Below are 27392 nucleotides of genomic sequence, written 5' to 3' on the forward strand. Positions count from 1 at the left end.
TTCTAAAAAGTAGTATTTGCAAACACAGAATATTAAAATAAACTTTACTAAAAGAAGTATTTTATTATTCTGAGTTCAGGCATGCTAAACTTGACTTTCTATCATGCTCTCTGAGTTTGTTAGGATTATAGAGTGTAATAATTCCAGCAGCCCATTCTGGCCTATGGAGAGCAGGTAGCCTTACAATAGTGAAAAACGAAAATGGCTGCAATTCACTATTAGGACATGCCACACACATCAGGGCTTGTCCTACCTTATGCTTACAATGCACCCTGCCCTTGGGCCTACCATAGGGGTGACTGACATGAAGTAAAGGGAAGGTTTAGAGGCTGGCAAGTGTGTACACTTGCCCAGCCAGCATGACAGTACCAGACTGCACGCAGGTTCTGCAATGGCAGACCTTAGACACATTTTAAAAGGCTGCTTCGGTGAGTGGCGCAACCAGCGCAGCAGACACTCTAGCAGCATTGTTATTTATAAGCCCTGGCACTCCTGGTGCAATTTACTGGGGACTGATAGTAAACCAAATAAGCCAATCATGGAAACCAATCAATGTATACACTTCACAGTAGGGCGAGCATATGCACTTTAGCACTGGTCAGCAGTGGTAAAGTGCCCAGAGTCATTAAACCAACAAAAACAGGTCAGAGAGAATATTGGAGGAAGGCAAAAAGTTCAGGGATGATCCTGCCAAGAGGGCCAAGTCCAACAGGGACTGTGTTAGGTTGATAGGGCGCCAGGACCTAATGTAATTTATGTGGTGCGCAGGAAATGTGATGTATGCACCCTGATTTATGCCTCTAATGTGGTTTATGTTATGAGGTTATTGCATAATGCGTTTATGCTGGTGAGGATATTATTGTCTAATGTGTTTAGGCTTAGGAGGTTGGCGCAGAATGTATTTTACGCCTAATGTGATGCTGATTAGTATTCTAATGTGTGTATAATAATACAAAGGCTATTTTTATATATAACATTGTATGGAGTTCCTTTTGTGGTGTGCCTAGTGTGTTGCTGCTGTGTGTGTGTGTGTTGCGCAAGCGCTTTACACATTGCCTCTGGGATAAGTCTGACTGCTCGTGCCAAGCTACCCAGGGGGTGAGCAGGGGTTCTCTTCAGCGTGTAACTCCCTTGCCCTGACTAGAGTAGTGGTTTCTACCAGGCTTAGGCGCAAGCCCGAGCCAACCAGAAATCCCATTTCTAACAGAACCTAAAAAATATGGTCTAAAATGTATGTATGTTGATTTCTGAAACGTACCATTCTTAGAAACCAACACTAGAAAGAGTATATTGCTCATTTGGACACTTGTAGGTCTTTCAGGCATTTGAATCAGATTTGTAAATGTTCGCACGTACTAAACACAGTTGAACCACATAAATGATACAAGCCACGTTTAAATTGCTTTCCCCTTTTCCTCTAGGTAACCCTGGCTCTTCTGAGCAAAGCAAGAGCTCCAAATTTGATGCAGGCAGTTTTGTAGGTGGCATTGTGCTGACACTGGGAATTCTGATCGTGCTCTATCTCGGATGTAAATTTTATGCTTCTAAAAGAGGAGTTCAGTACAGGACTATGTAAGTTTTTCCTTTTTACATATAGATTTGTTGAAAATTGTGATTGTTTCTGGCTGGCCAACATAAACAATGCATTCTCTTTTCAGTGTTTACTTTGGGGCAGTTTAAAGTATCATTGCGAATACATATTATATTTTATTTTTCAGTTTAGTAAAGTTTTATTTTGTTTAAGAAAGAGTACATCATAGTATAACAGTATATAAAAAATCAGAACCAATATGAAAGAACAATGAGAGAGAGATGAAGAGGAAAAATGGTTCAGATAAGTGTGAAAAAGAAGAAAATGGAAGAAAGAAAGTAAGAAAAGAAAAGAAAAGAGAAAAGAGGAGGGGAGAGAAAGAAGAAGGAAAGGTTATGGAGGGGGATGAGAAGATAAGAAGGTAGGGAAAGGCAGCCAGGTGAGATCGGATTTAATTTTTAAAGTGACAGAAGAAGAAGAAGCAATTGCAATTCTATGCTCATCACATATGAAATTCCACCATGTATGCACAGACAATTTAGTATTCTCCTTCCAACATGACAAAATTACTTTGAAAGCAGTTGCAATGAAAAGATCAAATAATTTAGCATTATATGAATGTAAGTCTAAAACATCAGATAGGGAACCTAAAAAAACATGCAGCGATGAGAATGGTACAGAAAAATGAAAAATACGCATGCAAAAATCCCAAACTGAGCTCCAAAAAGCAAGAACAGAGGGGCAATCAAACAAGAGGTGTTTGAGTGTGCCGGGGTGAGAGGAACAGGACCAACAAAGGGGGGAGGAAGAGGAGGAGAATTTTGTTATGCTAACAGGGGTGATAAGAGCTCTATGGTATATAAAAAAAAGTGATTGAGTAAGTCGGGCTGAAATCGATGTCTTAAACAGTTTACACCATAAGTGATCCCAAACATCAACAGATAACGAGAAAGAAAGATCAGTTTCCCAAACAGTTTCAGTAATGGTTTTAGGTCTAAGAACAATATTATCTAACAACAATTTATAAATTAGAGCAGCTTTGGGCATTTGTTGGGTAAACAGGGGATATAGAGGAGTGGAAGGAGTAAGGGAAGGAAGGAAATCAAAAGTAGGAAGGGTAGATAAATGAGATAAAATGGCGGAAGTAATAATGTCATATTCTTTGCGAAAATGGACAGGTAAATCAAACATGGTTTGCATTACAGAAAATGAAATAATGGAGGAATCAGAGAAAAATTGGTATACAAATATAATATCCTTTTCTTTCCAATACTTGAAATAAAAAGATTTACCCTTGTACTTAAGATATTTGTTGTACCACACACTAGATGAGAGAAAACATTGTAAGGGGGATGAATCTTTCGAGAATACAGTGTGCAGCAGAGTATGCGAATATTTCAGTACAGGGTGGTTAGTCAGAAATGAACAATTTGACATAAAAAGAGATTGTTGAAAAGTAAAATCTTTTAACAAGGACCGTTCAATTTCAATCCATCTGGGCAGAGGAGTGTCATTGAAATTGAAAGCCAATGAAAAAGCTTGCTTTATTAAAAAGGCAGAGTGGTATGATTGAAAGTCAGGAAAGCGAACTCCACCTTCAGATTTCGGGCGAATAAGCTTATGTAAAGCAATACGGGGTCTTTTATTATTCCACAAAAATTTGGAGCAGATGGAATTCAGCCGGTTAAAATATATTTTAGGGATTTTCACGGGAAGCATGGAAACAGTGTACAAAATATGTGGGGAAATCATCATTTTAATGGTGTCTAACCGACCCCACCATGAAAGGAAAAGGGGAGACCATGATTGAAGAAGTGATTGAATTTTTTGAGTAAGAGAGGTAAAGGTCAATTTAAGGGTTACACCTAAGGAAGAGGAGAACCAAATACCCAAGTATTTGATCTTGGAAGGACACCAGGCAAAATCAGTTGATGCAAACATATATTGGTAACAAGTCGAATTTAGGGGAAGAACCTCCGTTTTGGAGAGATTAAGCTTATAGCCAGAGACAGAGGAGTATAAGCGGACTTCTTCTAAAAATGGAGGAAGGGAAGATACAGGATTAGCCATATAAACCAGGACGTCATCGGAATAGGCCGAAATTTTCGTCTCAATCGACGACAATTTGAACCCATTAATTAGGGGGTTTGAGCGGATTTTAATGAGGAAGGGTTCAAGGCAAAGAATAAATAATAAAGGGGAAAGAGGGCATCCTTGTCTAGTTCCTCTTGATAGAGGAAAAAATTTGGAGAATTGATTATTGACAAAAACGCTGGCACGAGGAGCTGAATAAAGGAGTTTAACTAAAGAGATAAAAGAGGGGCCAAAACCAAACCATTGTAATGATTTAAACATAAAATTCCAATTAATACGGTCAAAAGCTTTCTCAGCATCTAAGGATAGGGCAGCTAGGGGGGCTTTAAATCGTTTACTGTGTGAAATAATATTGGCAAAAACACGGGCATTATCAGCAGCAAGTCTACCTTTCACAAAACCGACTTGATCTGTGCTGATTAACAGAGGGATAAGGGATTCGAGACGGGCAGCTAAAATTTTGGCAAAAATCTTACAATCGTAATTAATCAGGGAGATGGGGCGAAAGTTTTTACACAGAGAATGGTCTTTGTCAGGCTTGGGGATTATGATTATCAGGGCATCCAAAAAGGAGCCAGAGGCCTTGGCGTTTGCAACGAAGGAGTTGAAAAGTTGTAAAAGATGGGGGACAAAAATAGAATGCATGGTGGAGTAAAATTCAATTGGGAGACCATCTGGGCCAGGAGCTTTCGATTTCTTTAGGGAAGTAATTGCCTTGAGAATTTCCTGAGGTGTAATGTCAGTCTCTAATTGATGGAATTCGGAAGGGAGAGATGGGGAAGGGGGAAGATCTTTGAAAAATCGGGAGAGGTCATCATCATCAGGATGAGTATCATCAGTATATAGGAGTTTGTAGTAGTTATGGAAGACTTGTGCAATATCCTCGTCAGAGGAAACTAGTGAGTTGGTTGCTTCATTAAGAATAGGGCCAATTGATTTTCGTTCAGATTTAATTTTGAGATAATTTGCTAGCATTTTGCCAGCTTTATTCTGACCCCCGTGAAATTTAGATTTAATCTTCAAAAGGGTATTACAGGCTTCAACTGTGGCAATTTGATTGAGGTCAGATTTGGCTTTGATAAGTTGGAGGAGAGCGTCAGGATTCTTGGAGGAAAAGTAAGAGTGTTCTAGGGTCTTGATGTTGGAGAGTTGGGCGGTATATTTAGCGCGGTTGAGTTTCTTTTTTTTAGATACATACGAAATTGTGAAGCCGCGTAAGGCAGCTTTAAAGGCATCCCAATTATTCGAAACTGAAGTGTCATGAGGTAAGTTGAGGGAAAAGTATTCAGAGATAAAATCCTTAACTTTAGACATAAAAACAGAATCAGAGAGGAGGAAAGTGTTAAATTTCCATCGGTTAAAAGATGAGGAGGTTTGGGTTAGGTCAAAAGTGGCATAGACAGGTGCATGGTCCGACAAAAAAATAGAACCAATTTCGGACTTCTGAATCGCAGGGAGAAGGGATTTGTTGACTAGGATATAGTCGATTCTGGACCGGGTGTGGTGAACATTCGAGTAAAATGTATATTCCAGTGAGTTCGGATTACATGTTTTCCATACATCGAAAAGGGGACGTGAGGCAATGGCTGATTGAAAGGATTTGTGTGTCTTATCAGGCTGGAATTTGGAGGAAGATAATCTATCTGAAAAGGGATCTAACCATTGGTTAAGGTCGCCAGCTATGATAATGTTAGGACAGTCAATGGAGGAGATGAGGATTTTGATGTCAGACCAAAATTTAGGGTCTGGTCGGACAGGACCATAAATATTCAGGAGCACCATAGTTTTGTTTTGTATGATCACCTTGGACATAACCCAGCGACCTCCATCATCCGCTTGAGAAGAGAGAATTTGAACATTTAAACCTTTACGAAATAGTATAGCAACACCACCTTTTTTATCAACAGCAGGAGAAAATACAACTTGACCCACCCAAGCCCTCTTAAGTTTCAACGATTCAACATCTGTACAATGAGTCTCTTGAAGAAAAGCAATCTGAGCATTTAACTTGGATAAATGGGACAGTACCTTTTGACGTTTAACAGGATTACCAAGACCACGAACATTCCACGTTACAAAATTACACATGATGGAAGGCAAGAGAGGAGGGTAATATCTGGGTCCAATACACTGCGGGTAAACAACTACAAGGAAAGACAATGGAGACAAACATGTTACAAATGAGAATCAAATACAAAATATGAAGAAAGGCAAGGAAAATCGGGTAAATAGAGAGAAACAGTAAACAAATGAGCATTTCAAGCATAAGGAAAAGAGAAGGGGAGCAATGAAAAGTACGGGAAGAAACAATAAGCAAGGAGTAGAGGTAAACAGAAAAGAAAACGAAACATAAATGGACAAGGGGAAAACATGCACGGCCTGTGAAAAGAAGAAGAAGAGAGGAAAGATAGAGAAGGAAAAAGATAACAAACAGATCAGGGCAAAGAAGCCAGATCTGAGAGAAAAGAGAATATCAAGACATTAGGAGCATGGAGACGCCGGCGAAGGCGCCAACCCCACAGAGCGAGGGAAACGCTGGAATATAGATAGGAGATAAAATAAATAAGAGAAGTCGTAGGAAAGAATTACATGGAAGAGACCAGGACAAGGCCACAACAGTCGTCAAGACATAAGATACGTGAGTGCAGGGAATAGAAAATACTTATTTTCAGCCATTAGTGTCCATAGTTGAAGCAGAGACAGTTTGGAGATACTCCCGAAGCTTCAGAGGGTCATCAAATGTACGGGAACGACCGTTGTGAGTTATTTTGCAGAGACAGGGATGTAGGATTCCATATTGAATGTTCAAGTCCCTCATGTGTGGTCTTAGATTGAGGAACTCCTTGCGACGTGCATTCGTAGCGTTTGATAAGTCCTGGGCAATAAAGATGGTATGGCCCGACCAAATGAGGCGACGTTTTAGTCTTGCAGCTTTAAGAACAGTCATCAATTCGGTGAACTCAAGAAATAGTAGGATAATACCTCTAGGTTTGGTCGGGTTGGACGTGAGACGGCCCAGACGGTGAGCACGCTGTATGTTTAGAGGATTAGATTCTGGTCGGAGTTCCAAAAGCTCATAGAGGAATTTGCGGATGAAGGACACCATGTCAGCCGCCTCAAGGGACTTCGGAACACCATAAATACGTAGGTTATTCCTCCTGTTACGATTTTCAAGGTCCTCTGTGTGTAATTTCAACTGCTGAATCTCCTTTTCAAGAATAGGAATTTTAGTAGACACATCCTGGACGTCACTGATGCGTTGTTCTAGTTCCAAAACCTTGCCCTCCATGACGACCCATCTATCTTCTATCTGCTTGAGCTTCTCGTTGGTTGCAGACATACAAGATTGTAAGCCACGAACCTCTTCTAGGATGGAATCCAACACAGGGTTCGGAGAGGTGCGAATTGGAGATGGAGGGTCATTCTTAGGGCGTTTCTGTTTGGTACCAGTGACGGAAGATCTTGCATGGCCCACGTCCTGAGACATTATGCCAACAGAGGGGCACACTAGGTGGACCGCAGGGATGGAAGCCACACCACAAGGACCAAAAAGCTGAGACCCTATATGTAGAGCTAGGAAAGGCAATAGAAGGAAGAGGTCACATATGAGGAAAAAAGGAGCAATGGAGAAGCAATACCTCAAACCCAAAGGGTAGGCGTCGAAATTGAGTGAAAATCAGTGCAATACGCAGGCAAAAGACCAACCAGTAAAAGGGCATTAGAGAAACAGCAAAGCGTCCATAATATGTGAGACCCAGGGGGGTCAATTGATATTCCACAGAGGGTTGTAGGCAGGTGAGAGGAAGATGTTGAGCATTGCGCAGGAAAAACACCACAAAATGGCCGCCGTTATGAAGTAGCGATGAAGTCACAAGCTAGGAAGGGAGTTGAGGCGCAAAAAGTCAAGAAAGTAGAGCAGAGTAGCATGCTGTGTTTGCCCTACAACATACCTTGTAGAAATGTGCCCACACGATGAAACAGGAGGAGTTCAGGCTGCTGAGGAGGCAGAGACGATAGAAAAACGGGACGCGAGCTCAGCGGCACAAAATGGCGGCCGCTCGCGTCCCTTAACAGCTGAGGAGGATAAAGCGGTAAAAAGTGACAAAAGCGGCAATTAAAATAGCCGCCGCATCTCGCAACACACGGGGACCATGTTCCGCCGTGCGGGGATGCGTGTAGCTGGTCTCCGGGACCGGGGAAAGTATCGGGAAAACTTTGAAGAATCCCGCGTCGCCTCGGAGCTCAAGGAGGCAGCGCCATCACTCGCCGGCGCGTAAGCCACGCCCCCCATATTATATTTTTTTAAAGAGATATTTTATTAGTTTCCACAATGCAAACAGGTACCAACTGGTATCCAACCAATGCCAATATTCTACCACGTCACAGATAAGGTGTATGTCGTACAGTAGAATCAGTGTAACATCACATAATGATTTGTCCAACATACACGTTCACATACCTTTTGAAGGATCTGTCCTTACCTCACCCACTATATCCTTCCACCCCTCTCATAACAACAAGTCCAGGTTTATGCATCTTCAGTAACTTGCGACCCTTCATCCTCCAATGAGAAGGATGATCTTGACCCCCCCACCCCTGTAAATCTATCCAACAGTCTCACCCATACCACAATATCCTCTTGTGCCCTAACTTCATGCCTGCTCCTCTACAGACGGAACTCCTCGGCTACGGCCCAATCAACCACATTCACTGCCCATCTACCATCACTCGGTCCACACCGGCTTATCCACGTAATCGCCACCTGTGTCTTGGCCAACAATAACATCAAGTGCAGTAATTTAAAGGCCATTTTTCAGCGTACGCATATTGCCCATCAGACAGACAGTAGATTACATATCCACAGCAACCTGCATCACAGACCTTTCTCGAGTCAACACTTTCCCCCAATATTGATTTACCTCAGGGCACTCCCATGCCAGTGAATATAAGAGGCCGCCGTAGCGCCTGTGGCAAGAATCTGTCTTACCAGGATCTATTCTATGTAATAACACTGGTGTGAAATTTGTACGATGAAGAATGTGAAAGTGTAGAAGTTTGAAACTTGCATTACGCTACACATTCTTCACCAGGCACAAATCCGCTTCCATTGGGCATCCTCAAGCGGTGCGCCCAGGTCCCAGGCCTACTGCACCGGAAACGGATCTCCCCAATGATCCACTGTCATGGCCTTATACAGGTGGGAAACCAAGTGTCGGCTCCAACCAAGCTCGAAGGGACCTCTAAAAGTGAGTGATGTAGCCAGGCATTGGGAATGTGGGCCATGTATGACACACAATAGCTGCAATACTAGCATGCTGCAAAATAGTGCCCGGTCCAATATAGAAGCCTTTCTGTGCAGTCTCGGACGCTATAAATTCCTCATTAGGAAACATCCGCCAGCAGCTTGCAGGCTCCCGCCCTCCAAGCAGACTGACAGGTCCACCGAGTCCTTCTGTGTTCAAAAGGCCGGCAACATATTATTATTTTAGGTACTAACTACGTTTTATACAATTACTCCATTCTATGTTTCTTGACACTATAATGTGCAATATGTAAATAAAGAGCAAATTACATTCACAGTTCGGTCTTCGTTGGATTATACTTAAAGAGATTACCATCTCTTCCAGACGGCAGCACTGTACATAGTCATTCTGTTTTGAAGGGCAAAGTAGATTTATATGTGCATAAAATTCTACTTAAGATTTCGAGTTCAGTCATGTCCGTGCTTCGTGATCATATACCAAAAAATGTCTGTGGAATTTTAAGTTTCGATTTTCATAGCTTTAAGTGTCCAAGACATTTGCGACCTTATTAATGGCATATAAGCTCAGATTGTCTGCCTCCAACAGCAACTAGATTAATTAGTAATATTGTGAAAGGCTAAGAACTAAAACCTCTCTAACTTTCTAATCTCCTTGGAATACAATCTTGTATTATGGAACGGAAGCAATGTTCAATTTAGAAGACCACAATATATCAACTCCTTACGACAAACACATTCTTAAGAGCAGAACTTCCATCGATACCCTATTTGAGAAATGTCTGGCTTTTCTAATTCAAATTTTGTCTGAACAATTAACCTTTTAAGAAAAAAACACGATTAGAAAGAAACATATTTAAGACAGACACTGTAGGAACATTATTACAATATGCTGTACTGTCTGCAAATTACATACCTTTAAAACTTCACAGGAAAAGAGTCATATGAAGACTCTGAAACAGCCATCTGAAGGAGGGAAATACGAGGAATAAACCGAGGCTCTGTATCTTTAACAAAACCATGATTACCTTGTACAGTTAAAGCTATGCAAATTGCAACTTTATGACGACAGAGGAAATTGGACACTAGATGCTAGTCCAAAGCCCATACACAAAACTTCTAGAAGCATGAGCAATTGAAATAAAATAGAATGTTGTAAAGCTTAACAGGTGGACCCTATCAGCACATTGGAGAATGTTTTAAGCTAGAGCACCCTTCACAGAATATGGTCCAAACTTTGCCACATCAGCACAAGCTTCTCTCATAGCATATGTGACCCGTCTTCCAATTGTAGGAACTGCAAATGGCCTATTCATTTTAACATAAGACATTAAAAGATTTATTTTCAACTTGAGACCGTATGTCTCTTGTATTAACCTCATAGTCCTTCATAAACCTCATCACACTTAACGAGACTTTCAAATTCACACGGTACCATCATGTGTCACTTACTATCAGCTTTCTTCAAATGGTCATCTAGTGAAGAGCAAGGTGGCAGAAAAGGCGAGCTGGAAACCACAGCACTCAGTGGTTTCCCACTTTTTTTTGTAGGCTATAAGAAGTCGATCTCGATCAACGGGTTTGAAATCACTCCCGGACATCCGCGGCAGTCTCAACATCCTTTTTTTTTTTTTTTTTTTTTTGGAAGGGGTGGGTTTGGTGGGAGCATGGAGCAGAAATGTCTCTCAAGCAGTCCTCAGAATTAAGCCCCTCCCCCTTCAAGGTTCTGCCACCTTCACATGGTGATAGAGACGGTGGTCTCGAAACGCGTAGGCAGAAAGCAATAAAGCTCCCTAACATGCCGAGGCTGGTCTCCGTGTTTTAAATACCGTAAGGTGACATCTGCTGGAGTGCGAGTTCAAAGCTCTTGGGCATTTGGAAAAAAAAAAAATATATATATATATTTGAAGTTGGCAGGTTTGCATAACATTGGTTATTCATGGAACACAGGATATTCAGCTACTGTAGAATCTGATTTAGTCCTTAAAGTAATTAAAAAATCTACAGTCAAAAGAGTAGACATCTGTTATTCACATCTAACGCATACACCAACCCCAACCAATGCAGTCTGTGAATTGACTCTGTGTGTAGAGACCGTGCATGCCATGAGTTGTAACTTGGGTTTTAGAACCAACTTGTACAAATTGCCTTCCGGATCACTCACCAAACTCGGAAAGTCAGGCAACGTCAGTGGACTTGTGAATTTATCTCTGTGGGTGGAGACCATGCAGTAGTCGAGTACCAGCGAGCAATTATAATTAGATAGCCCTCGTCTCTCTTTAGTAGTTACAACAATCATTGCAAAACCTAAAAGCTCCCATTTTTGGCCACACCAAGAAATTGATCCACTGCTTTTGCCTCTGTATCTGCCTCTCATTGAAGAACCTCTGAAGCTACCTGGGTAACAGGGATACAAACAGATCCATTACAAAAGCTTCCCATCTTTTCATCAGTACATTGAACACTTCGATATCGAAGATCCATTCGCTAAAATCTCAAATACATTGCAGTCCAATTTGTACCACATTAAACAGTCGTGGAACATTTTCAGATTTAACCATAACCTGTCAACTCAGCTAATATTGCCAACAACCAATTGCCAACTCTAATTCTTTGACGTTCTGCCTCCCAAGATTATTGATACATTGAAGCAATAGGAAACTGTCTATCAATATGTTCCTCCCTTTCACTAAACTCTTTATTGCGAACGTGCCTGCTTATAACTTAAAATAACTGATGGGCAACTCCCTTCCCTTAGATGTCTATTTCCCAAGAGTTGGGTCCAAACCCATCTTTGCTCACTCCAAGATAGACTAGTATCAGGCTCAACCACCATCTCCACCTATTCTCCACAATCAGTCTGCCATTCTATGCCTCCATATTTTCTAAAAAATATATATATATAAAAATAAGAAAGTAATGGATGGAATGCTTGGATTAATCTCAGCCACTGATAATTACTCAAGCCGCATCCCAATGTATCCTTATTGTACACACCAGGCCACCTCAGTTAAAACCTAGTGATATGCAAATCAGTCTTGACCCTGTGTAGTGGGAACAGTTCGGTACAAAACAGGTGGTGATGGACGGAGCATCTGAACCAATCAAACACTCCCACCCAGCCAACAGATCTGGGTTTAATCCCAAATTCCAGGCCAGGACCTCCCTGAACAAGAACTTAAGCAACCTAGAACCACTTTCGCCACAGTAAGGGCTTATCAGCCAGATATAGCTTGGTTCTAGTGACACTGTGCACATAACCCACATCTGAGCATACCCATCCCACTTAGGGGGACATACTAGTATTCAAAAAAGTGACACGTGTATTATGGTCTCTTTTTAATATTTTAATATACTTCTTTGTTTAAACACACCAACAACTGCTCTTTCGGTACTCTACTTTTAGTCTCTGCAATGTCCTGTAATATAAGAGCTGTGGAAAAAAAGGCTGAATTGCCAATGACAACAACTTATCACCTGAGATAATTCTATCAAAGGAAACCACTCCCCTTTCAACACCCGTTGTAATTCCCTGGACACTAAGCTCATTTTTTCTGCTAGTAAACTCATGAATGATCTCTTGGAATTCACCAACAAGCGTAACAGTTATGGTCCTGGCCAGCAACTGCACTGTCATTTGAAACTGATGAAACCGATTTTGATGATCTCAGCCATTAGAAACATACTGTCTAAGTAGATCAGGAGCCAAACTCATTTCAGTTGCAAAACCAAATACAGACTTAATAATTTGGTTGAACATTAAGGTGCGCAAGAATAACTAAATGAAGGCAAGCGCAAGATGAACTAAAGGAAGGTAAGTGAACGGCCAAAACATGATCTCCAAATGAAACCTCCTATACTACCTTTGAATTGAAATGATAAAATAAGCACCTTTGAGAACGAGCCAAACCATCCTGTTTTGGGCTCTCTGCATGTCTTTTAACAAATTGACTACCCTCCAGTTTTAAATGTTGGTACCCACCTGTTTAAGCTTCCAGAATGTATCAGTGGCCCTAATCCTGTATACCTTTCAAATTTTTCACCGGAGAAAATTGATGACAAACGTTACTTCTTCTAAAGACACATCTTCAATAGCTTTTGTTACCACATCCCTCACTAATTTTGACACTAACCTTTCTTTTGAAAGTCTGATTTCCCTGGGGTATTGACATTTATAAGGGTGTGCGTCAAACTCTGTCACATACCATGCACAGTCTTTTACACCCAAAGATCTGACAAGATCTTCATCCATTCTTGAACACACAAACTCAACTGAATTCCTACTTTGGAGATAATAGCACTCAAAGGGAAGGAGCAACCTGCACGCTTTCGATTCTGTTGTTTGCCACTGAACATGATTACTCTACCTCGTCCTCTCCTTTTCGGAAGTAAATATCATGTTGCAACTGGACGCTTCATATCATATCTGCCTACGTGTTTTAACTGGGATAGAGGTTGAAATAGCTGTGAATGGGAATCTGATGCCTGTATCTCTTGGCTCTTCCAAAATGACAATAACCAAAAACTATATTCATTGGATTCTGAACTATTTTCAGTTCAGTAAAAGTGTCAGTATACTTCCCTAACACCTTGAAGAAATTATCAGCACATAAAAACCCTTGAGCATTTGGATCATGTTCCACAACAGTCAGGTCACATAATTTCGGATCTTAACCAATTAGAATTGACTTTCTTGTCTCTGCTGACAGTGCTGCTTTACCATTCCCTATCATGCAAACTATTTTCTGAATCCATCCTTTTAGACAAACCATAGCAACAGGGATACCCTTCATAACTAGCGTCTCGGACATTTTGAAAATCCTAGCTACTGTCCCAATCACATTCAGAGGTTTATCCTAGCATATTTTTTTTTTTAATGAATCTTTTTATTATTTCCTGTTTACACAAAAAACTCAAATATGTGTAGGCAGTTACATAATTTCACATCTTAATCATATGCCATCTATTGGACAGCCAGTCACACAGCTATTCTGTATGCTGTGCAGTTAGATCAAATATCATGTAGAACTGCTTGAAAGTGATTCCACCATGCACCTGTGATCTTCTGGTGTTTCTTACCGCAGCCTCTTGCTTTACATACCATATTTTCAACTTTCAAGCAGTAGTCCAAGCCTTTCAACCCCTTGTCCAGTGGTGGTGGGGGCCATCTCTGTTCCAGTATAGAGTAATGTCTATTTTAGCAACAACAGTGCCCATAGAAAACAGTGCTTATTGCCCTTGAGGTCCGTCATAACCCTCCATTATACTAAGGATTACCATTTTATGGTCAGGCACTAGTGGTTTTCCTCCTACACTTCCCACTGTATCATATATTTCTCTTGAATACTGTTCAATTACTGGGCATTGCCACATCATATAATAAAGTGCACCACTAATCAACTAGCATTGTGGACACCTTGGGCTTTGGCTTCAACCCATACGCCACAGATTTCCAGGTTTGTAGTAGGTGCTGTTGCTGTTTTTAAATTATATTATTCTAAGTCGGGTTGAGAGCCACTCTTCTTTCTCCAGGCTGCCAAAGTATTGTTCCTCACGGGATCGTCGCTCTGTCAATGGGTCCGGTGTATTTCTGACCAATTATCTACATAACCTAGAGATCTCCTTTCCTCCTAGCTTGTCTATGGTTAATTTTGATCCAAGAGAGTTAAATTCAGGTACAGAGACGAGCTTCTCTGTGTTCATTTTGTGGGCATGTCATAGTTGCAAATTAAGATTGAACTAGGATCTGTGTAAAGTTTATTCTGATGGTATTTGTTAGAATGATTTTATGTAATCTGATTCCAAACGATCATCCTGTTCTGATATTCCAGATCAGCCCCAGGACCTAAAACCCTTCTAGTCAGAAACATTGGCAAGCCTCGTATTATGCCACAGCGGGGATCCATTAGTAAGAGTCTCATGTCATTTGACATGTTTGGAGGCTTTATGCCTGCAAATTGTGGTGTTCTAGGTAGCTTGTGTTGATCATGCTGTCTTCTTAGCAGAGCCTGAAGGTCTGTGACTTGGAGGACATCCACCTCAAGTCTGAATACGCTGGATTGTCTGTGTTGCCGAATAGCCAATCCTTGATTGTGATCACCTGGGATGCCTATTAACCTAAATGGATAGATGACATTTCTTGCCCCTATCATAGGGCGGCAGAATGTATTTATGAAATTAAACCTTCCGGAGGGCTTCCACCAATAGATACTTACTCAAATAGTAAATTGGAAGGAAGCTCGGGGGTTATGTGAGGGTAGTTTTACAATACATACACAAAGTTGGGAAGTGTGATAGTTTTTCATAACCTCAAGCTTCCAAATCTTCCTTTGTATTCCAAAGAAGTGAGGCTTATAGTCAAGTTGCTGATACGTGAAGTTCATTAGATACATTCATTTCTAGATACCTAATATTATATAAAGTCTGGAGCAGTGTATGTTAAGGATACTACTGTATGTAATGAGGCGAAATTACGAAGCAACATATGAGCAATGATGTAACTGGAAAGAACAGCGATGTTTACTGTATAAGAATAAGTGTACACAAAGTTATGTGTAAACAAATGATATGATTGTGCCATTTATGATGCAAGAAAAAAACAATTTAAAAAAACATTTTTTTTTAAAGTCTGCAGCAGTGTCACTCTTGTCAGCCATTGTGAATGTTCATCTCCCTTTGACTGGGACAGATGTCAACTTTTTTAGCAAGCTTCCCTCCCTCTACTAACTCCTATTAGGTTGCTTTCAACTACTCCATACCTACGCTACGCTCAAAGTATGGCGCGAGTTCCTCTCTAAGGAAGGTTGCCAATTCATAATCTTTTAGCCACTATCTGCTCTGGTGCCTGATGCCATGGGGTCCCCACTGTGATTACGCAGCTGTATTTCTATGAAAGAATTGTCTGATAGGCCACTGAGTAGGATCTGTGGTTCCTGTGTGCCGACCTGTTCCACAGCAAGGATGAAGAGATAGTACAGAAGAAAAATAGGTGTGAAACAGAGTATTGTATTGCTGTTCCAGTTGGTGCCATTTTCGCCATATATCACTCAGAACATAGTCCATGAAATAGAACATAGTCCTTGTTTCTGTCTCCCACACAAACATGCGAACATACATAATCAAAAAAAGACTCGCAAAAGTTACCATGTCTCCCCATTCTTCTTGATTTACTTTGACATGCCTTAGAGGCTAGAATTTGTTTAGCATTTCGTGTAGAATTTGCACCGCAAGTAGCTTACCAAACCCCAGACTGTAAATATCATTTTAGCTCAGAATGCTTCTCTGGATGCCACTGCATTGTTATTAAACACATTGCTTTCATGCTATTATTCCAAAATGACAATTTTGGAAGAAACTGAAACCGCACCACTTTGTTCTCTTTTTAAATAGAAGATTTTGTTTCTTTTTTTATTTATTTTTCTATTGTTATAGTACCGTTTGTTTTGCTTTACCATTAGTTTGGGATTTTATTAACGTTTTCTTTATTTGCCTCTTTTAAACATTATCTAGGTGCTTTCATTCTGTACAGCTCTCAGATCAATGTTAAATAAATAAATATCTGTAATCAATGAAAAATATGTGTATATGTATGCAATCTTAGTTAATATCTTCTATGTTTGCAAGCAGATATTGAGTAACAAGTTCTCTTCTATTTCAGAGATGAACATGAGGCAATCATTTAATCGAAGTTCTCACAAGAATTTGAACCTCAGTTGTGGACCAAACCGTACCATTGTTTATTTGATGTCTTTATAACAGGATCTCAGAGTACATGACATTAATGTGATTTCTTGCAGCACGGGCTAAATCTTTGATGAGAGGAGTTTTACTTAATTTACATCACCCATGCTATAACTACTGAATTACCCAAACAGTTGCGTGCTATCTATCCACCACAAAAGCTTCATGTAATTTCATCCTTTTTGTTGATGTTCATATACATTTGTAAATTAGAGCTTGGGCCAAAAGTATGATTGAAGACACATGTATTTGAATCTCCTCTCTCTGTCCACCATATCAAAATGTTTAAAAATATTGCCATAGAGTACTGCATTTTGGAAAATGTTTAATGCGTAAAAAAGCAGCAGTAGTCTTCATTTTCTTCTTCGAATTCTATAGTTCAGTCTTCAGAATTGCAGAATCAAGGATTTGTCTGTGAACATTTGTAAGCTTGATTAAGTAAGATCTGATATATGTTCAGCTCATCTGTTGAAGCGCTGTACTTCTAGTTAAAGGTAATGTTGATCTCTAAGACCTTGTCTTATTGGTTAAAAAGTCCTCTTAGGGCTTCAAATGTAAGCTTTTTCTACCTGTGTTGAGCCCGAGAATTAAAAAGGTGCATTGCTTGTCAAAAGAAAATCCAAAAACAAAATAGATTCATTTTGAGCAATGCCACAATCCTAGTTTGCAGCCATCCAGACACTGTATTAGGTAGTGCACTAAACTGCATCTGCATTGATCCCTTTTGCTTCTTTTTTATGAAATTAACATCATTGCTCAAGTTCATCCATCACTGAGTGTGGTCTTAGTGGTTATTGTGGCTAGGGATAAATTAGCTAAGGTAGAATTATTCAGAGCTAGTGCGTATGGCTAAAAGCACACAATTAGCTTACCCTGTGCTGTAGTAGTCATCAGGCTTAATTTTTGTTGCCTGCAGTAATAGTCTTCAAGTTTAATCTTGGTTGCTATTTTGTTTGATTGACATGCCAACTCATTTGCTTACGTATTTGTTATCAACAGTTTACAGATTTTCTATATTAAAATGTTATATGGTTTAATGCACCTTCACTTGCCACTAAAGTACAATGAGATCCTCTCTCATAGCCTAACCGTCTGATGGGTGCATGGAGGTGTTTGAAATCTTTTTCAGTGTATTAGCCTTAACATTATGATTGTTTTTTCACTAACACATGTTTATAAATTGTTTAATATTATCATTGCAGCCACAGATTATCGTGTTTATATTTTTTCTGCACCAAGAACTATTTCCTTGTGATTTGGATTACAAACTCATTTATTTAGCACCATATATAAATATGTTCAAATTCTGATTTTCAACTCAATATAATTTACAAATCATTTGTTGATAAATGTGTTGCTAGCTCACTATCCATTTAGGTGTACAATGTTACTCAGCTACTTAAGTACATTTTTCCTTTTTTTCCTTTCAATTTTATTGCATTTGCGACCTTTTTGTGTTCCTTATACTTGGGTTTGGCCTTAAGGTTACATTGCATTTTTCCCTTTGCGTACCACCGTATTGTTGGCAGTGTTTACTTACTTTAAAAGCTGTAATGGAGTTTCATCCCAGTCTTCTGTTACAAAGAGTAGGTCAATCCGCAAGGAAAAACTCTTACTGTAAATGGATTTGTTTTCATTTCACTGCATAGCACGCATGTGAATGTTTCATTGTCCGTTTAATGATTTTCACTTGATTTGAAGAGTTGATTGTTATGCTTTAATAAGGTGATGTAACTTATGTGTTGATCACTTTGGAAAATGAATCAAAGAAGGACATTTTAACCTTTTTCCTGCGATGAGTCTAAACTGGGTACACCAAGAAATGTAAATATAAACTTGGTTTAATTTTACCGCAAAATGGATTCTAATGCAAGAGCCTGATATGTAAAGATGTTTGTTCTAAAAGCCAAAGCGTTTGTTCTAGCAGCATAGTTAATGCACACCATTCAAATTCTGAATGACATTATCTTTGTATGTAAAACAAATAAAACGTCAGATTTGCACTCTTGACATACAAAAACGTGTCTCTTGTATTGTTATGTTATGTGCCTTTGTAAAGTACAGTTAATCACCTGTAAGGGTGAATGAGCGCATAGGTCACCCAACTAGAATTTGTACAGATACTCATCTGGGCCCATAATTCCAAAATCATATACCTTAACCTTTATTTGGGTAACTCCCGCTCTACTACCAGTATATTATGATTTCTATTTCTAATTCCTATACCAGTATCCTACTAATCTTTGACACTAGGTACCTTCACACAATGGATCAGGGAGTTGAGTTAAGGGAAAGGCACTCAAAATATCATAACATTTGTAATTATATAATAACTACAGAGTCAGGGTAGGTTCAAACTCTTTATCTAATCATCATCATATGTAACGCTATAAGACTATCAATAACTAAAATCAGAAACAGCGTATAGCTATGAATAAGATAGAGTATGCTAAGCATTTAGAGACTTAGGCCCACATGCATCATCCCGGGATTTTGCGAGTTCTAAAGTGCGAAAAATAGCGAGTCACATTTTAGAAATCGCAAAACGGGATTCATGATTATTTTCGGTAAATTTATGCGTTTCAGTAAAAATCGCAATTTTTACCGAATCGCATAAATTACCGAAATACAATTTGCGAATTCGCTATTCCCATTGGTTCCTATGGGCCAAAAGGCCCATAGGAAGCAATGGGAAGGCATTAGCAAATTGCGATTTTCACTTTGAAAATCGCAGTTTGTTAATGCATTTCATGGGTGCTGGGGGGGGTCCAAAGGACCCCCCCCATGCACCCCTGAAATGTATTTTTCACATCATGTTTCACACACACATGTCCTAAGGACATGTGTGTCCGTAACATGAATTTTGAAAAAATGCATTTTCAGCGTTTTAAACACTTTTTTCAAATTTACTGAGTGGTTCAACCACTCGATAAATTTGACCCCCTAATTGCGATTTCGCAATTTTAAAAGTAATTATGCATTGCTTTTAAGAAATCGCAAATTTGTGATTTCTTAAAAGCAATCGCAATTTTAGAAATCGCAAAAATCTTGCGATTTCTAAAATTGCTTGATGCATCCAAAAAAGCATTTTTGGAATCGCAAACAGCCGATTTTAAGGAATTGCACCGTTTGCGACTCCAAAAATGCTTGATGCATGTGGGCCTTAAAGTAAAGGGAAGGTAAAACAAGGACCATGCTAATTTTAGAAAACAATCTTTTGCAACTTGATTAAAGGAGGGTAAAGAAAGGGAACATACTAAACCCAAAGACTTTCGCAATTCACTGGTAGTTTGAAAATGGGGAAACACAATTCATGCTATTCGTTTTATTTCAGAATTTAGCTTAATATCTATAGGGAAGGTAAGATTTGGAACATACCATAGATTCAACTTCTCTCCTAAAAGGGAGGGTGAGAAAAAGGAACATATACTATATACGATTTAGCATTGACTAAAGGTAGGTTGAAAATTGGAACATGCTAATAGTCAGTAATAATGATCAAAATGTATATCCTGAGCTAACACCAATAAATAGATATAAATAAGCAATTGACAAGTCATATATGTCTTCTCTTCTTTTTTTTTTTTTTTTTTTTTTGCAGTGAATCTTCTCAACACTCTAGCCGTGCCAACACGTGTTTCGTCCTTGGTGCTATTGGACCACAGACTTCTTCTGGGATAGAACAATGTAATATGAGGCTATCAGTCAATGTTGTCCAATTTACAACAATATCACATTATTCGCCATATATGCTTAACTGTGCATGTTCATGCTAGAACAGTGAGCATAGACCAAAAGTCTGTTAGACAGACCCCCCAGTATATAGCGGCACAAAAATGTAAATTTAGCAGCACAAAAATGTAAATTTAGCGGCATTATAGCGGCACATTATTTTACTCATAATCATTCCTTTTCAGCCCTAAATCAATGGAACCTGTTTTAGCATAGTATTTCTCTTTGAAATAGGCATGTGTAAAGTTTCTGCAGCTCTACGGAAGCACTGCTCCAATCTACTAACCTTGTGGAAGGGGTCGTATTTCTCCCTGGGATTTTTTGGGCACCCATGAGTGCACCCCTACGGGGTACCACTTTCAACGCTCCCTGGTTGCAGTCGCATAGCCCCCATTTGCTCCCTTGGTGCAGTCACACAGACCCCCCCCCCCCACCGCTCCCTGGGTGCAGAGGTACAGCCTCCACATGTGTTGCATGCACTGACTCCCTTTGGGTAGTGCTGAATGGCCAGACATCTCGCAATAAGCATCCTTCAGAACCAGGTTCCCCAGTTCCAAATTCAGTAACTCTGACCATGGTGTCACATCCTCTCCCCCACTAAACACCATACCGCCCACTGAGAGAAACTTGCCCTGTCTCAACTATAACCCAATTGTGCCCGCTATAAACACCTGGATGCGGCTCAATTTAAATTACGCACTAGACAAGAGCAATATGCTGCCTACAAAAAAAGTAACATCATCCTGGAAAAAGCAAATACTCATAGGGAATACAAAATTAAGTAAAGCATGTGAAATGTAAGCAGGAAAAACATGGTTAATTTAACACTTTTACACTCACTATTCAGAAATCAGTGAGTGCTTTTACCTGAAAAGTTAAGAACACGTCTACAGGGCACGGAATGCACCCATTTCAGTGTCCATTGCCTATATCTTTACAGAATGTAAGCAGTATATTAAAAAGACCAATTCTCTGAACACCGAGACGCAGTACACATTTTGTTTTCCAATCCATGTGTTGCAGTGCCTCCAGCACTTGTGCACTAGTTCCCCGCCCGGGGGAAAACAACGCTATTCAAAGAAAGACAAGTAAACAAAAGTAGAGCTTCACTGGCAAACTCTGTAGAGTAGCGCAAATGTATTTGGGTATGAATAAAATCAATCTGCCCACTTTGCTATCACTCGGTTTGGCTTTATTTAGTTATTTTCATGTTTTGAACCTTTTATTCCCACAGCTACACTTTGGAACATTGCTTTCATTGGGCCGGTACTGTCCAGTACGAAGTACCCAGCACTTATTTAGAGAGAGAGAGAGAGAGAGTGCCGGCACTTCTCAGAAACAAGCAGGTACTTTGTTACAGAGTACCTGCACTTCTATTAATCCATTCCAAGCACTGTTTTGAAATTGTAAAATAAAACAAAAATACATCAATTACAATGTTTTTCTTTTTTGGATCCATTTCACAAGGAAACAAATCACCAAACGAAGAAAAGAGAGGGGGAGAACCGTTTCTGAAATAAGGGTTTTCAGTCAGAGAAAAGGTGCTAGACAAAGCGAAGGAAGAAAAGGGAGGAAGAAAGGAAGGGGGGAATGCAGTTGAAGCGGCAGAGCAGACACACACAGTGTATTGTGTGTGCAAGAAAGGAAAACACAGTCCTTTTCCTGATCTGCGCGCCCCGCCCGTCCTGGGGCCGGAATCCTAATTGTTTACATTATTTCCAGTCGAGCTGCCTGCAGCTGGAGTGAAGAGAAGCGATACTTTGCTTTTCTCGCTCCTCTTTCATAACTATGGTGAATAATCGAGGAAGCAAATACGGTGTAAAGCGCAGTTTCACGGGATGACGTATGTGCGCACAGCCAATAAAATGGCTTCATTTTTTCATGCCTACCGGGAGAGTGTTTTTTCGCGGGAAGTTTGGTAAATATCGCGCCCTTAGCTCTTGCCAGCTGATTTCGCGCGATTTTTTCGTAAATCGCGAAATGCATGAGGGTCTGGTTAGAGTGACCAACTATTAAGACCTGAGAGTTCTAGAGAAATGGTGCTAATGAAACAAGGTGACAGATTTGGAAAACGTGCTTGGTGAATAGTGACACCCCAAAGGACATGAGAATAAGTGGGAAACACCAAGCGACATGTGATATTTAAGATAACCACCTCTGTGTGCAAGTTCCACACGTTTAAACAAATTATTACCAACCCATGTGTAGAACCATTACGAAAATAAAAGAACTAAAGAAATCAAATTAAAAATAGTGCCCAAAATAAAATTAAATATAAAGTAAGTCTGTCTCACCTAAGCTAAATTCCAGATGTCTCACTTATTACGCATAAGGTGCTGTGCTTGACTTGATATTTCCAAATTTTTCAATAACCTGCCAAATTCAGTATTGGGACGATATTAAAACCATTTAATATATATAACCATATAATATTCAGGACCATAAGGTCCCATATTGTTACCCCATCAATCACGAAATATAAAACTCACTCAAGAGTGTGTGTTTCCCAGTTCCGTAACACCGCAATTATAAATAAGAGTCCAAACTCCATGTGTAAGGAGCGATCGTGAGTTTCACCTAAAAGGAAATAGGACAGAAGGAACCACGTCCGTAGAGTAAGTCTAGTCTCCACTCTATGCTTGTGGTAGAGGCTCTCTTATACATGTTAAGCCTGATGATTTCTCTACCAGGATGCCTACATTGTCATACATTTAAAACTTCGTCATTTTACTCAATAGCTTATAGGAAAATGACCACATGAGTGAGTTTGACCAGAATTTATATACGGACTATTAATCGCATCTATCAAACGTTAGAAATTCACCTTTTAGTTCACGCATCTAGCTATCGTATTTAAGCCAGAACGTGAGCATCAGTTAAATAACTTAATACTGATGTCCAATCCTTTTCGGAAAAGAAACTAAATTACGGTGATCAAATTCGTCAAGACTAGTGTCATTAAAATAGGAATAATGTATGAGCATCATCTCCTACATTCAACATGTTTGTTAGGTAGAAGAAAACCCGCAACTGTTAGTTGTTAAACAGTATTGCATAAGATCGATAATTTGAGCCTGAACGCGAGCAACAGTACGATAACTTCATTCAAATGTTACATCCTTTTCGCCCATAAACTTCTTCAAGGTTATGGAGAGTCTTGTTACGCCCTACAAGGCTGATAGGCCCTTGCGCTCCGACAACGAGTGCCTGGCGAGAGTGCCAAGATTCAAGAAGGCACGCACAGGAGGCCACCGCTTCTCCGTGAATGCGGCCTCGCTGTGGAACTCCCTCCCCTCGAAACTGCTTGCGGAACCCTGCCATTCGCGTTTCCGGAAGCTCCTGAAAACCTTCCTTTTCCCCAAGTGACCCTCTGTTTTCCTTTCTCCCTCTCGAGCCTGATTCTAGTGCAGCGCTGGGATGCCTCTGGGTAACCATGCGCTTTATAAAACCGGTTACATTACATTACATGAAAAGTAAAGGGAAACAATTTAGAACACAGTAGAAATTATTCCACTGTATACCATGAATCTCTACACTATACCCATTACCTTAATATAAACTATAGCATTAGGATTAAGCAGAACGAACAGCTTAGCGAAAGCAGCAATGCAAGCTTCTCGCATGTGAGAACACAGAACAGCCATTTTAGCCCTAGCGCGCAGATGCGAAAAGGTTCCCTCCAAAGCTGCGAGTACGTCATGTCACGTGGGTATGACAGACGCATGCGCAGTACTAATTCCCGTGTAGCAGCAGCCATTTTAAATGCAAGCGTATTAGGATTAGAAAAGACATAAGCAAGCTTCACTCGGTTTCCCAATATAGATGAAGAAGAGGTAAATTAGTAAGACAAACATGTTGGTTATTTCGTTATATATTATTCGAGGTTCATGAGTACGAGCAAGTCGCTTCGTATGCGAATCCTTGCTCCATCAAGGGTATCCGGTGCTGAGTATGGCAGGAAAGGGGGAAGAGGAGAGCATGCCTGTTTCGTCTGGAAGAGCCATGTTCTGAGGTTCCTTCGGGAAGTCCATCATGGAGGGAGAGGTTCAAAAGTGTTTCTGGAAGTTGTTCTAGGCCTTAACTGCGAGGTATGATAGTCCTCCGCTTCTGGTCTTCTTGATACGAAGGAGGTGTGCTGTTGCGTGGGACGCACATCGAAGGTGTCTGATGGGTTGGTAGAAGTTGAGGCGGTGGTAGAGGTAGGCGGGACCGATGTTATGGAGCGTTTTGTAGGCGTAGGTGAGTAGCTTGAACTTACATCTTTCCTGGCTGAGAGCCAGTGGAGATTGTTGATGTGTGGAGAGATGTGATTATTTTGTGGGATGTAGCATTATGTAAGCCTCAAGGCCAGGGGGCTCCAACCTTTTCTGTAATAGGAGCTACTTATGCTCAGTGAAAAACACCTCAAGCTACTGTGATGTAATAGTGACCACATCAGACTACATTACATTGGTGGCCACTCTAAGCAAGATTTCTAGTGATCACCTGAGTGTATCGGCCAGGGTTGCCAGCTGTAATATAACATGCATTGGCAAAGTCAATCGGTCTCAGCAATCAGAGAGCTATTGGCCATGTCGATGTCTTTTAGCCATGTCGAATAGCTGCATTGCTGCTGTTCAGCATGGCTGAAAATCATGGAAATAAAGCACTAAGACGCAGCCAGCTCTGGACGCCTCATAGCGCTACTCTTTATCTTGAGAGTACATGTCTTGAAGAGACAGCTCATGCGCTATCTAGCCGACACCTAAAGAAACAGGTAAGTGGCTACGGGAGAGCTGACCAGCCGGTGTATCAGCATTTGAGAGTAGCTTTGAAGCCATTCAGTGGTAAGTAATGGGCGGCCTCCAAGCCCACTAACAGTGAACGTGACTTGAAGAAACAGCGCTGTGTAGCAGGGACTTTAAAATGGTACCCAGCTTTCCTGTATAGACTGTGGATCTGCTTTATTTGATAAGCGCATGGTTACCAACTGTAGGCATTCTGACACAGAGTATGTTTTAATTGAGGGATCAGAGCAGCAGCTGAAGTGCATTAAAAAAAGCATGGGAACAGTGATGCTGCATGCAGTAGGGGCAGTAAGTATGAAGCAGGATTAAAGGTGTAGCTAAAGAAACAAAGTATTAAGTACTTTTTTTTGTTTTTCACTGGCAGGTAGCTACATATAAAATAACACACAGCTTAAATGAATAATAAATTCAAAAGTTCTTAAGCAGTTGGAAATGAACTATAGTACAATATGAAACCTCCATTATTGAATGCACTGAAGAGGTCTGTGTGTAACCAGAGAGCTACAGAAGGAAATCTTGGTTGGTGCAGTGGAGAATAATGACTTGTGTATTTTTAGTGCTACAAGGTCACAGCCTGTGACAGAAAGCACTGTGAATATGTAAGTCATTATTTTAAACTTGCATTGCACACAGTATAAGATAGACTGCTACTAAATGCGCAAAAAGGGTTAAGATAAAATGGTGTTTCCAAAATATAGATTTTAGCAATACCCAGACTGTATGTAATGCAATCTTTATAGATCGTTGTCACTTCAACACCTCCAGAGGTAGTAAGCACTATATAAATACAATTACAATTAAAAGCACACATCTCAGAGCTTATTTGCTAATTCTTTGCACTACTACTCAAAAAAATAAATCTTTGTCATCACAAAGCTTCAAGTGATTTGATCAATTAAAGCCAGTCCCGGGCTCTCAAGCATCCTATACATTTTCAGATTACCCTTAACATTTGCAGAATAACTTGGTACGCACATTTGCATTTCTCTCAGGCAAGCAGGCACCCTGGAAGGAAGGCTTGTTTAGCTGTCTGCCCAGCTTCAGTGTCACAGTACTGGAGACTCACTGAATGATACTCAGCCGAAGCATTCAAACTATCAGAATTACCCAATCCCTCACACTTCGACCTCTGGATCAAAGAAAAATTAGAATATTACCCCTGCTGTGACACTGTGTCAGTAAGTAGTAATCAGAACTGCTGCAAGCTGACTGGCCCTCACACTCACCATGCTTGAAGTCAGAAAATTCCCCTGGGAAATTGAATTGTGTTCCACAGAGCTATGTCAATTTTACAGTGCTGCAGATGTCTCGGAACAGAAAGGGACAAGCGTGAGCTTCAAATCCTGACAAACGGTTCAGAAGAAACAAGAAGAAATTGACTGCAAGTAACTAGGGGCAACAGGGGGACATATGTAGGGAGAAAACATATGCAACAAACTGTCACATGCAGTATAGTATTAGATGTAACTAGAAGATACTTGGAGCAAGCAGGGATTGGCCACAAGCAGACTAAATAACAAGTAAAGAAATGCAAACTGATACGACAAGTGGGAACATGCAACTAGTGAAAAGTTAATGTGTCTAGTGATTGCATGGTAGACAGATTTCATAAAACGCGCGGAGACTTCAATCCCTGAACCACGTTCACACCAGCACACTTAGTTCATTCTTGATGAGAGTGCTGGGACGTGGACCACGGAGGTAGTATTGCATTCCAACTGAGATCGCTCAATAGATCCCAAGGGAGTAATGAAATAAAACTGAAAATAAAAACCAGCTGCAATTTTATTACCCAACAAATAGGATTGTCTGCTAGAGCAGCAGTCAGGCTGTACCAGGCCACAAGGGGACGACTGGTGTCTTGTTTATTTCTGTAAGATGGATTTCCTGGCAGATAAAGCAGCATTTTCAGATGTTAGAGCCATCTGGCTGGGTTGGGATGGTGTGGATGGGTGGGTGTGAGGGTGAAAAAGGTAGTATAAATATTGGGACCCAAACCCAGGAACTTTAGATGACTTTGGGAAACAAGAAGAAACCTTTGCTGAGAAGTGGAACCAGAGAGACTGAGTAGAGACTATCCCTAAGCTGAAGTGCTGCTTGGTGGATTGGCCTGCAGTGGTTGCTTGACTGCCAAAGGAAGGAGAAATGAACTTTGTGTGCTTTATGCAACTTGTGAAGGATCTCCAAGGGCTTGAGAGAAGAGCTTGCCTCCTGCTGAAGTCTCAAGGACAACAGACTTCAACCACCA

The 27392-nt window shown here is 40.4% G+C and overlaps 1 protein-coding gene across 1 annotated transcript in view; it reads left to right on the forward strand.

The window, feature by feature from the left end:
* TMEM123 (transmembrane protein 123) overlaps positions 1-18645 on the forward strand; it is a 280075-nt gene extending 261430 nt beyond the window's left edge. The window contains exons 5-6 of the mRNA XM_086935275.1: positions 1422-1572; positions 16543-18645. Coding sequence (XP_086791401.1) covers positions 1422-1572; positions 16543-16567 — 176 coding nt within the window. The 3' untranslated portion in view covers positions 16568-18645. The remainder of the gene's footprint in view (positions 1-1421; positions 1573-16542) is intronic.
* Positions 18646-27392: the final 8747 nt, after the last annotated feature.

Source organism: Lissotriton vulgaris, chromosome 8 (assembly GCF_964263255.1).
Source record: "Lissotriton vulgaris chromosome 8, aLisVul1.2, whole genome shotgun sequence".
Lineage (NCBI taxonomy): Eukaryota > Metazoa > Chordata > Amphibia > Caudata > Salamandridae > Lissotriton > Lissotriton vulgaris.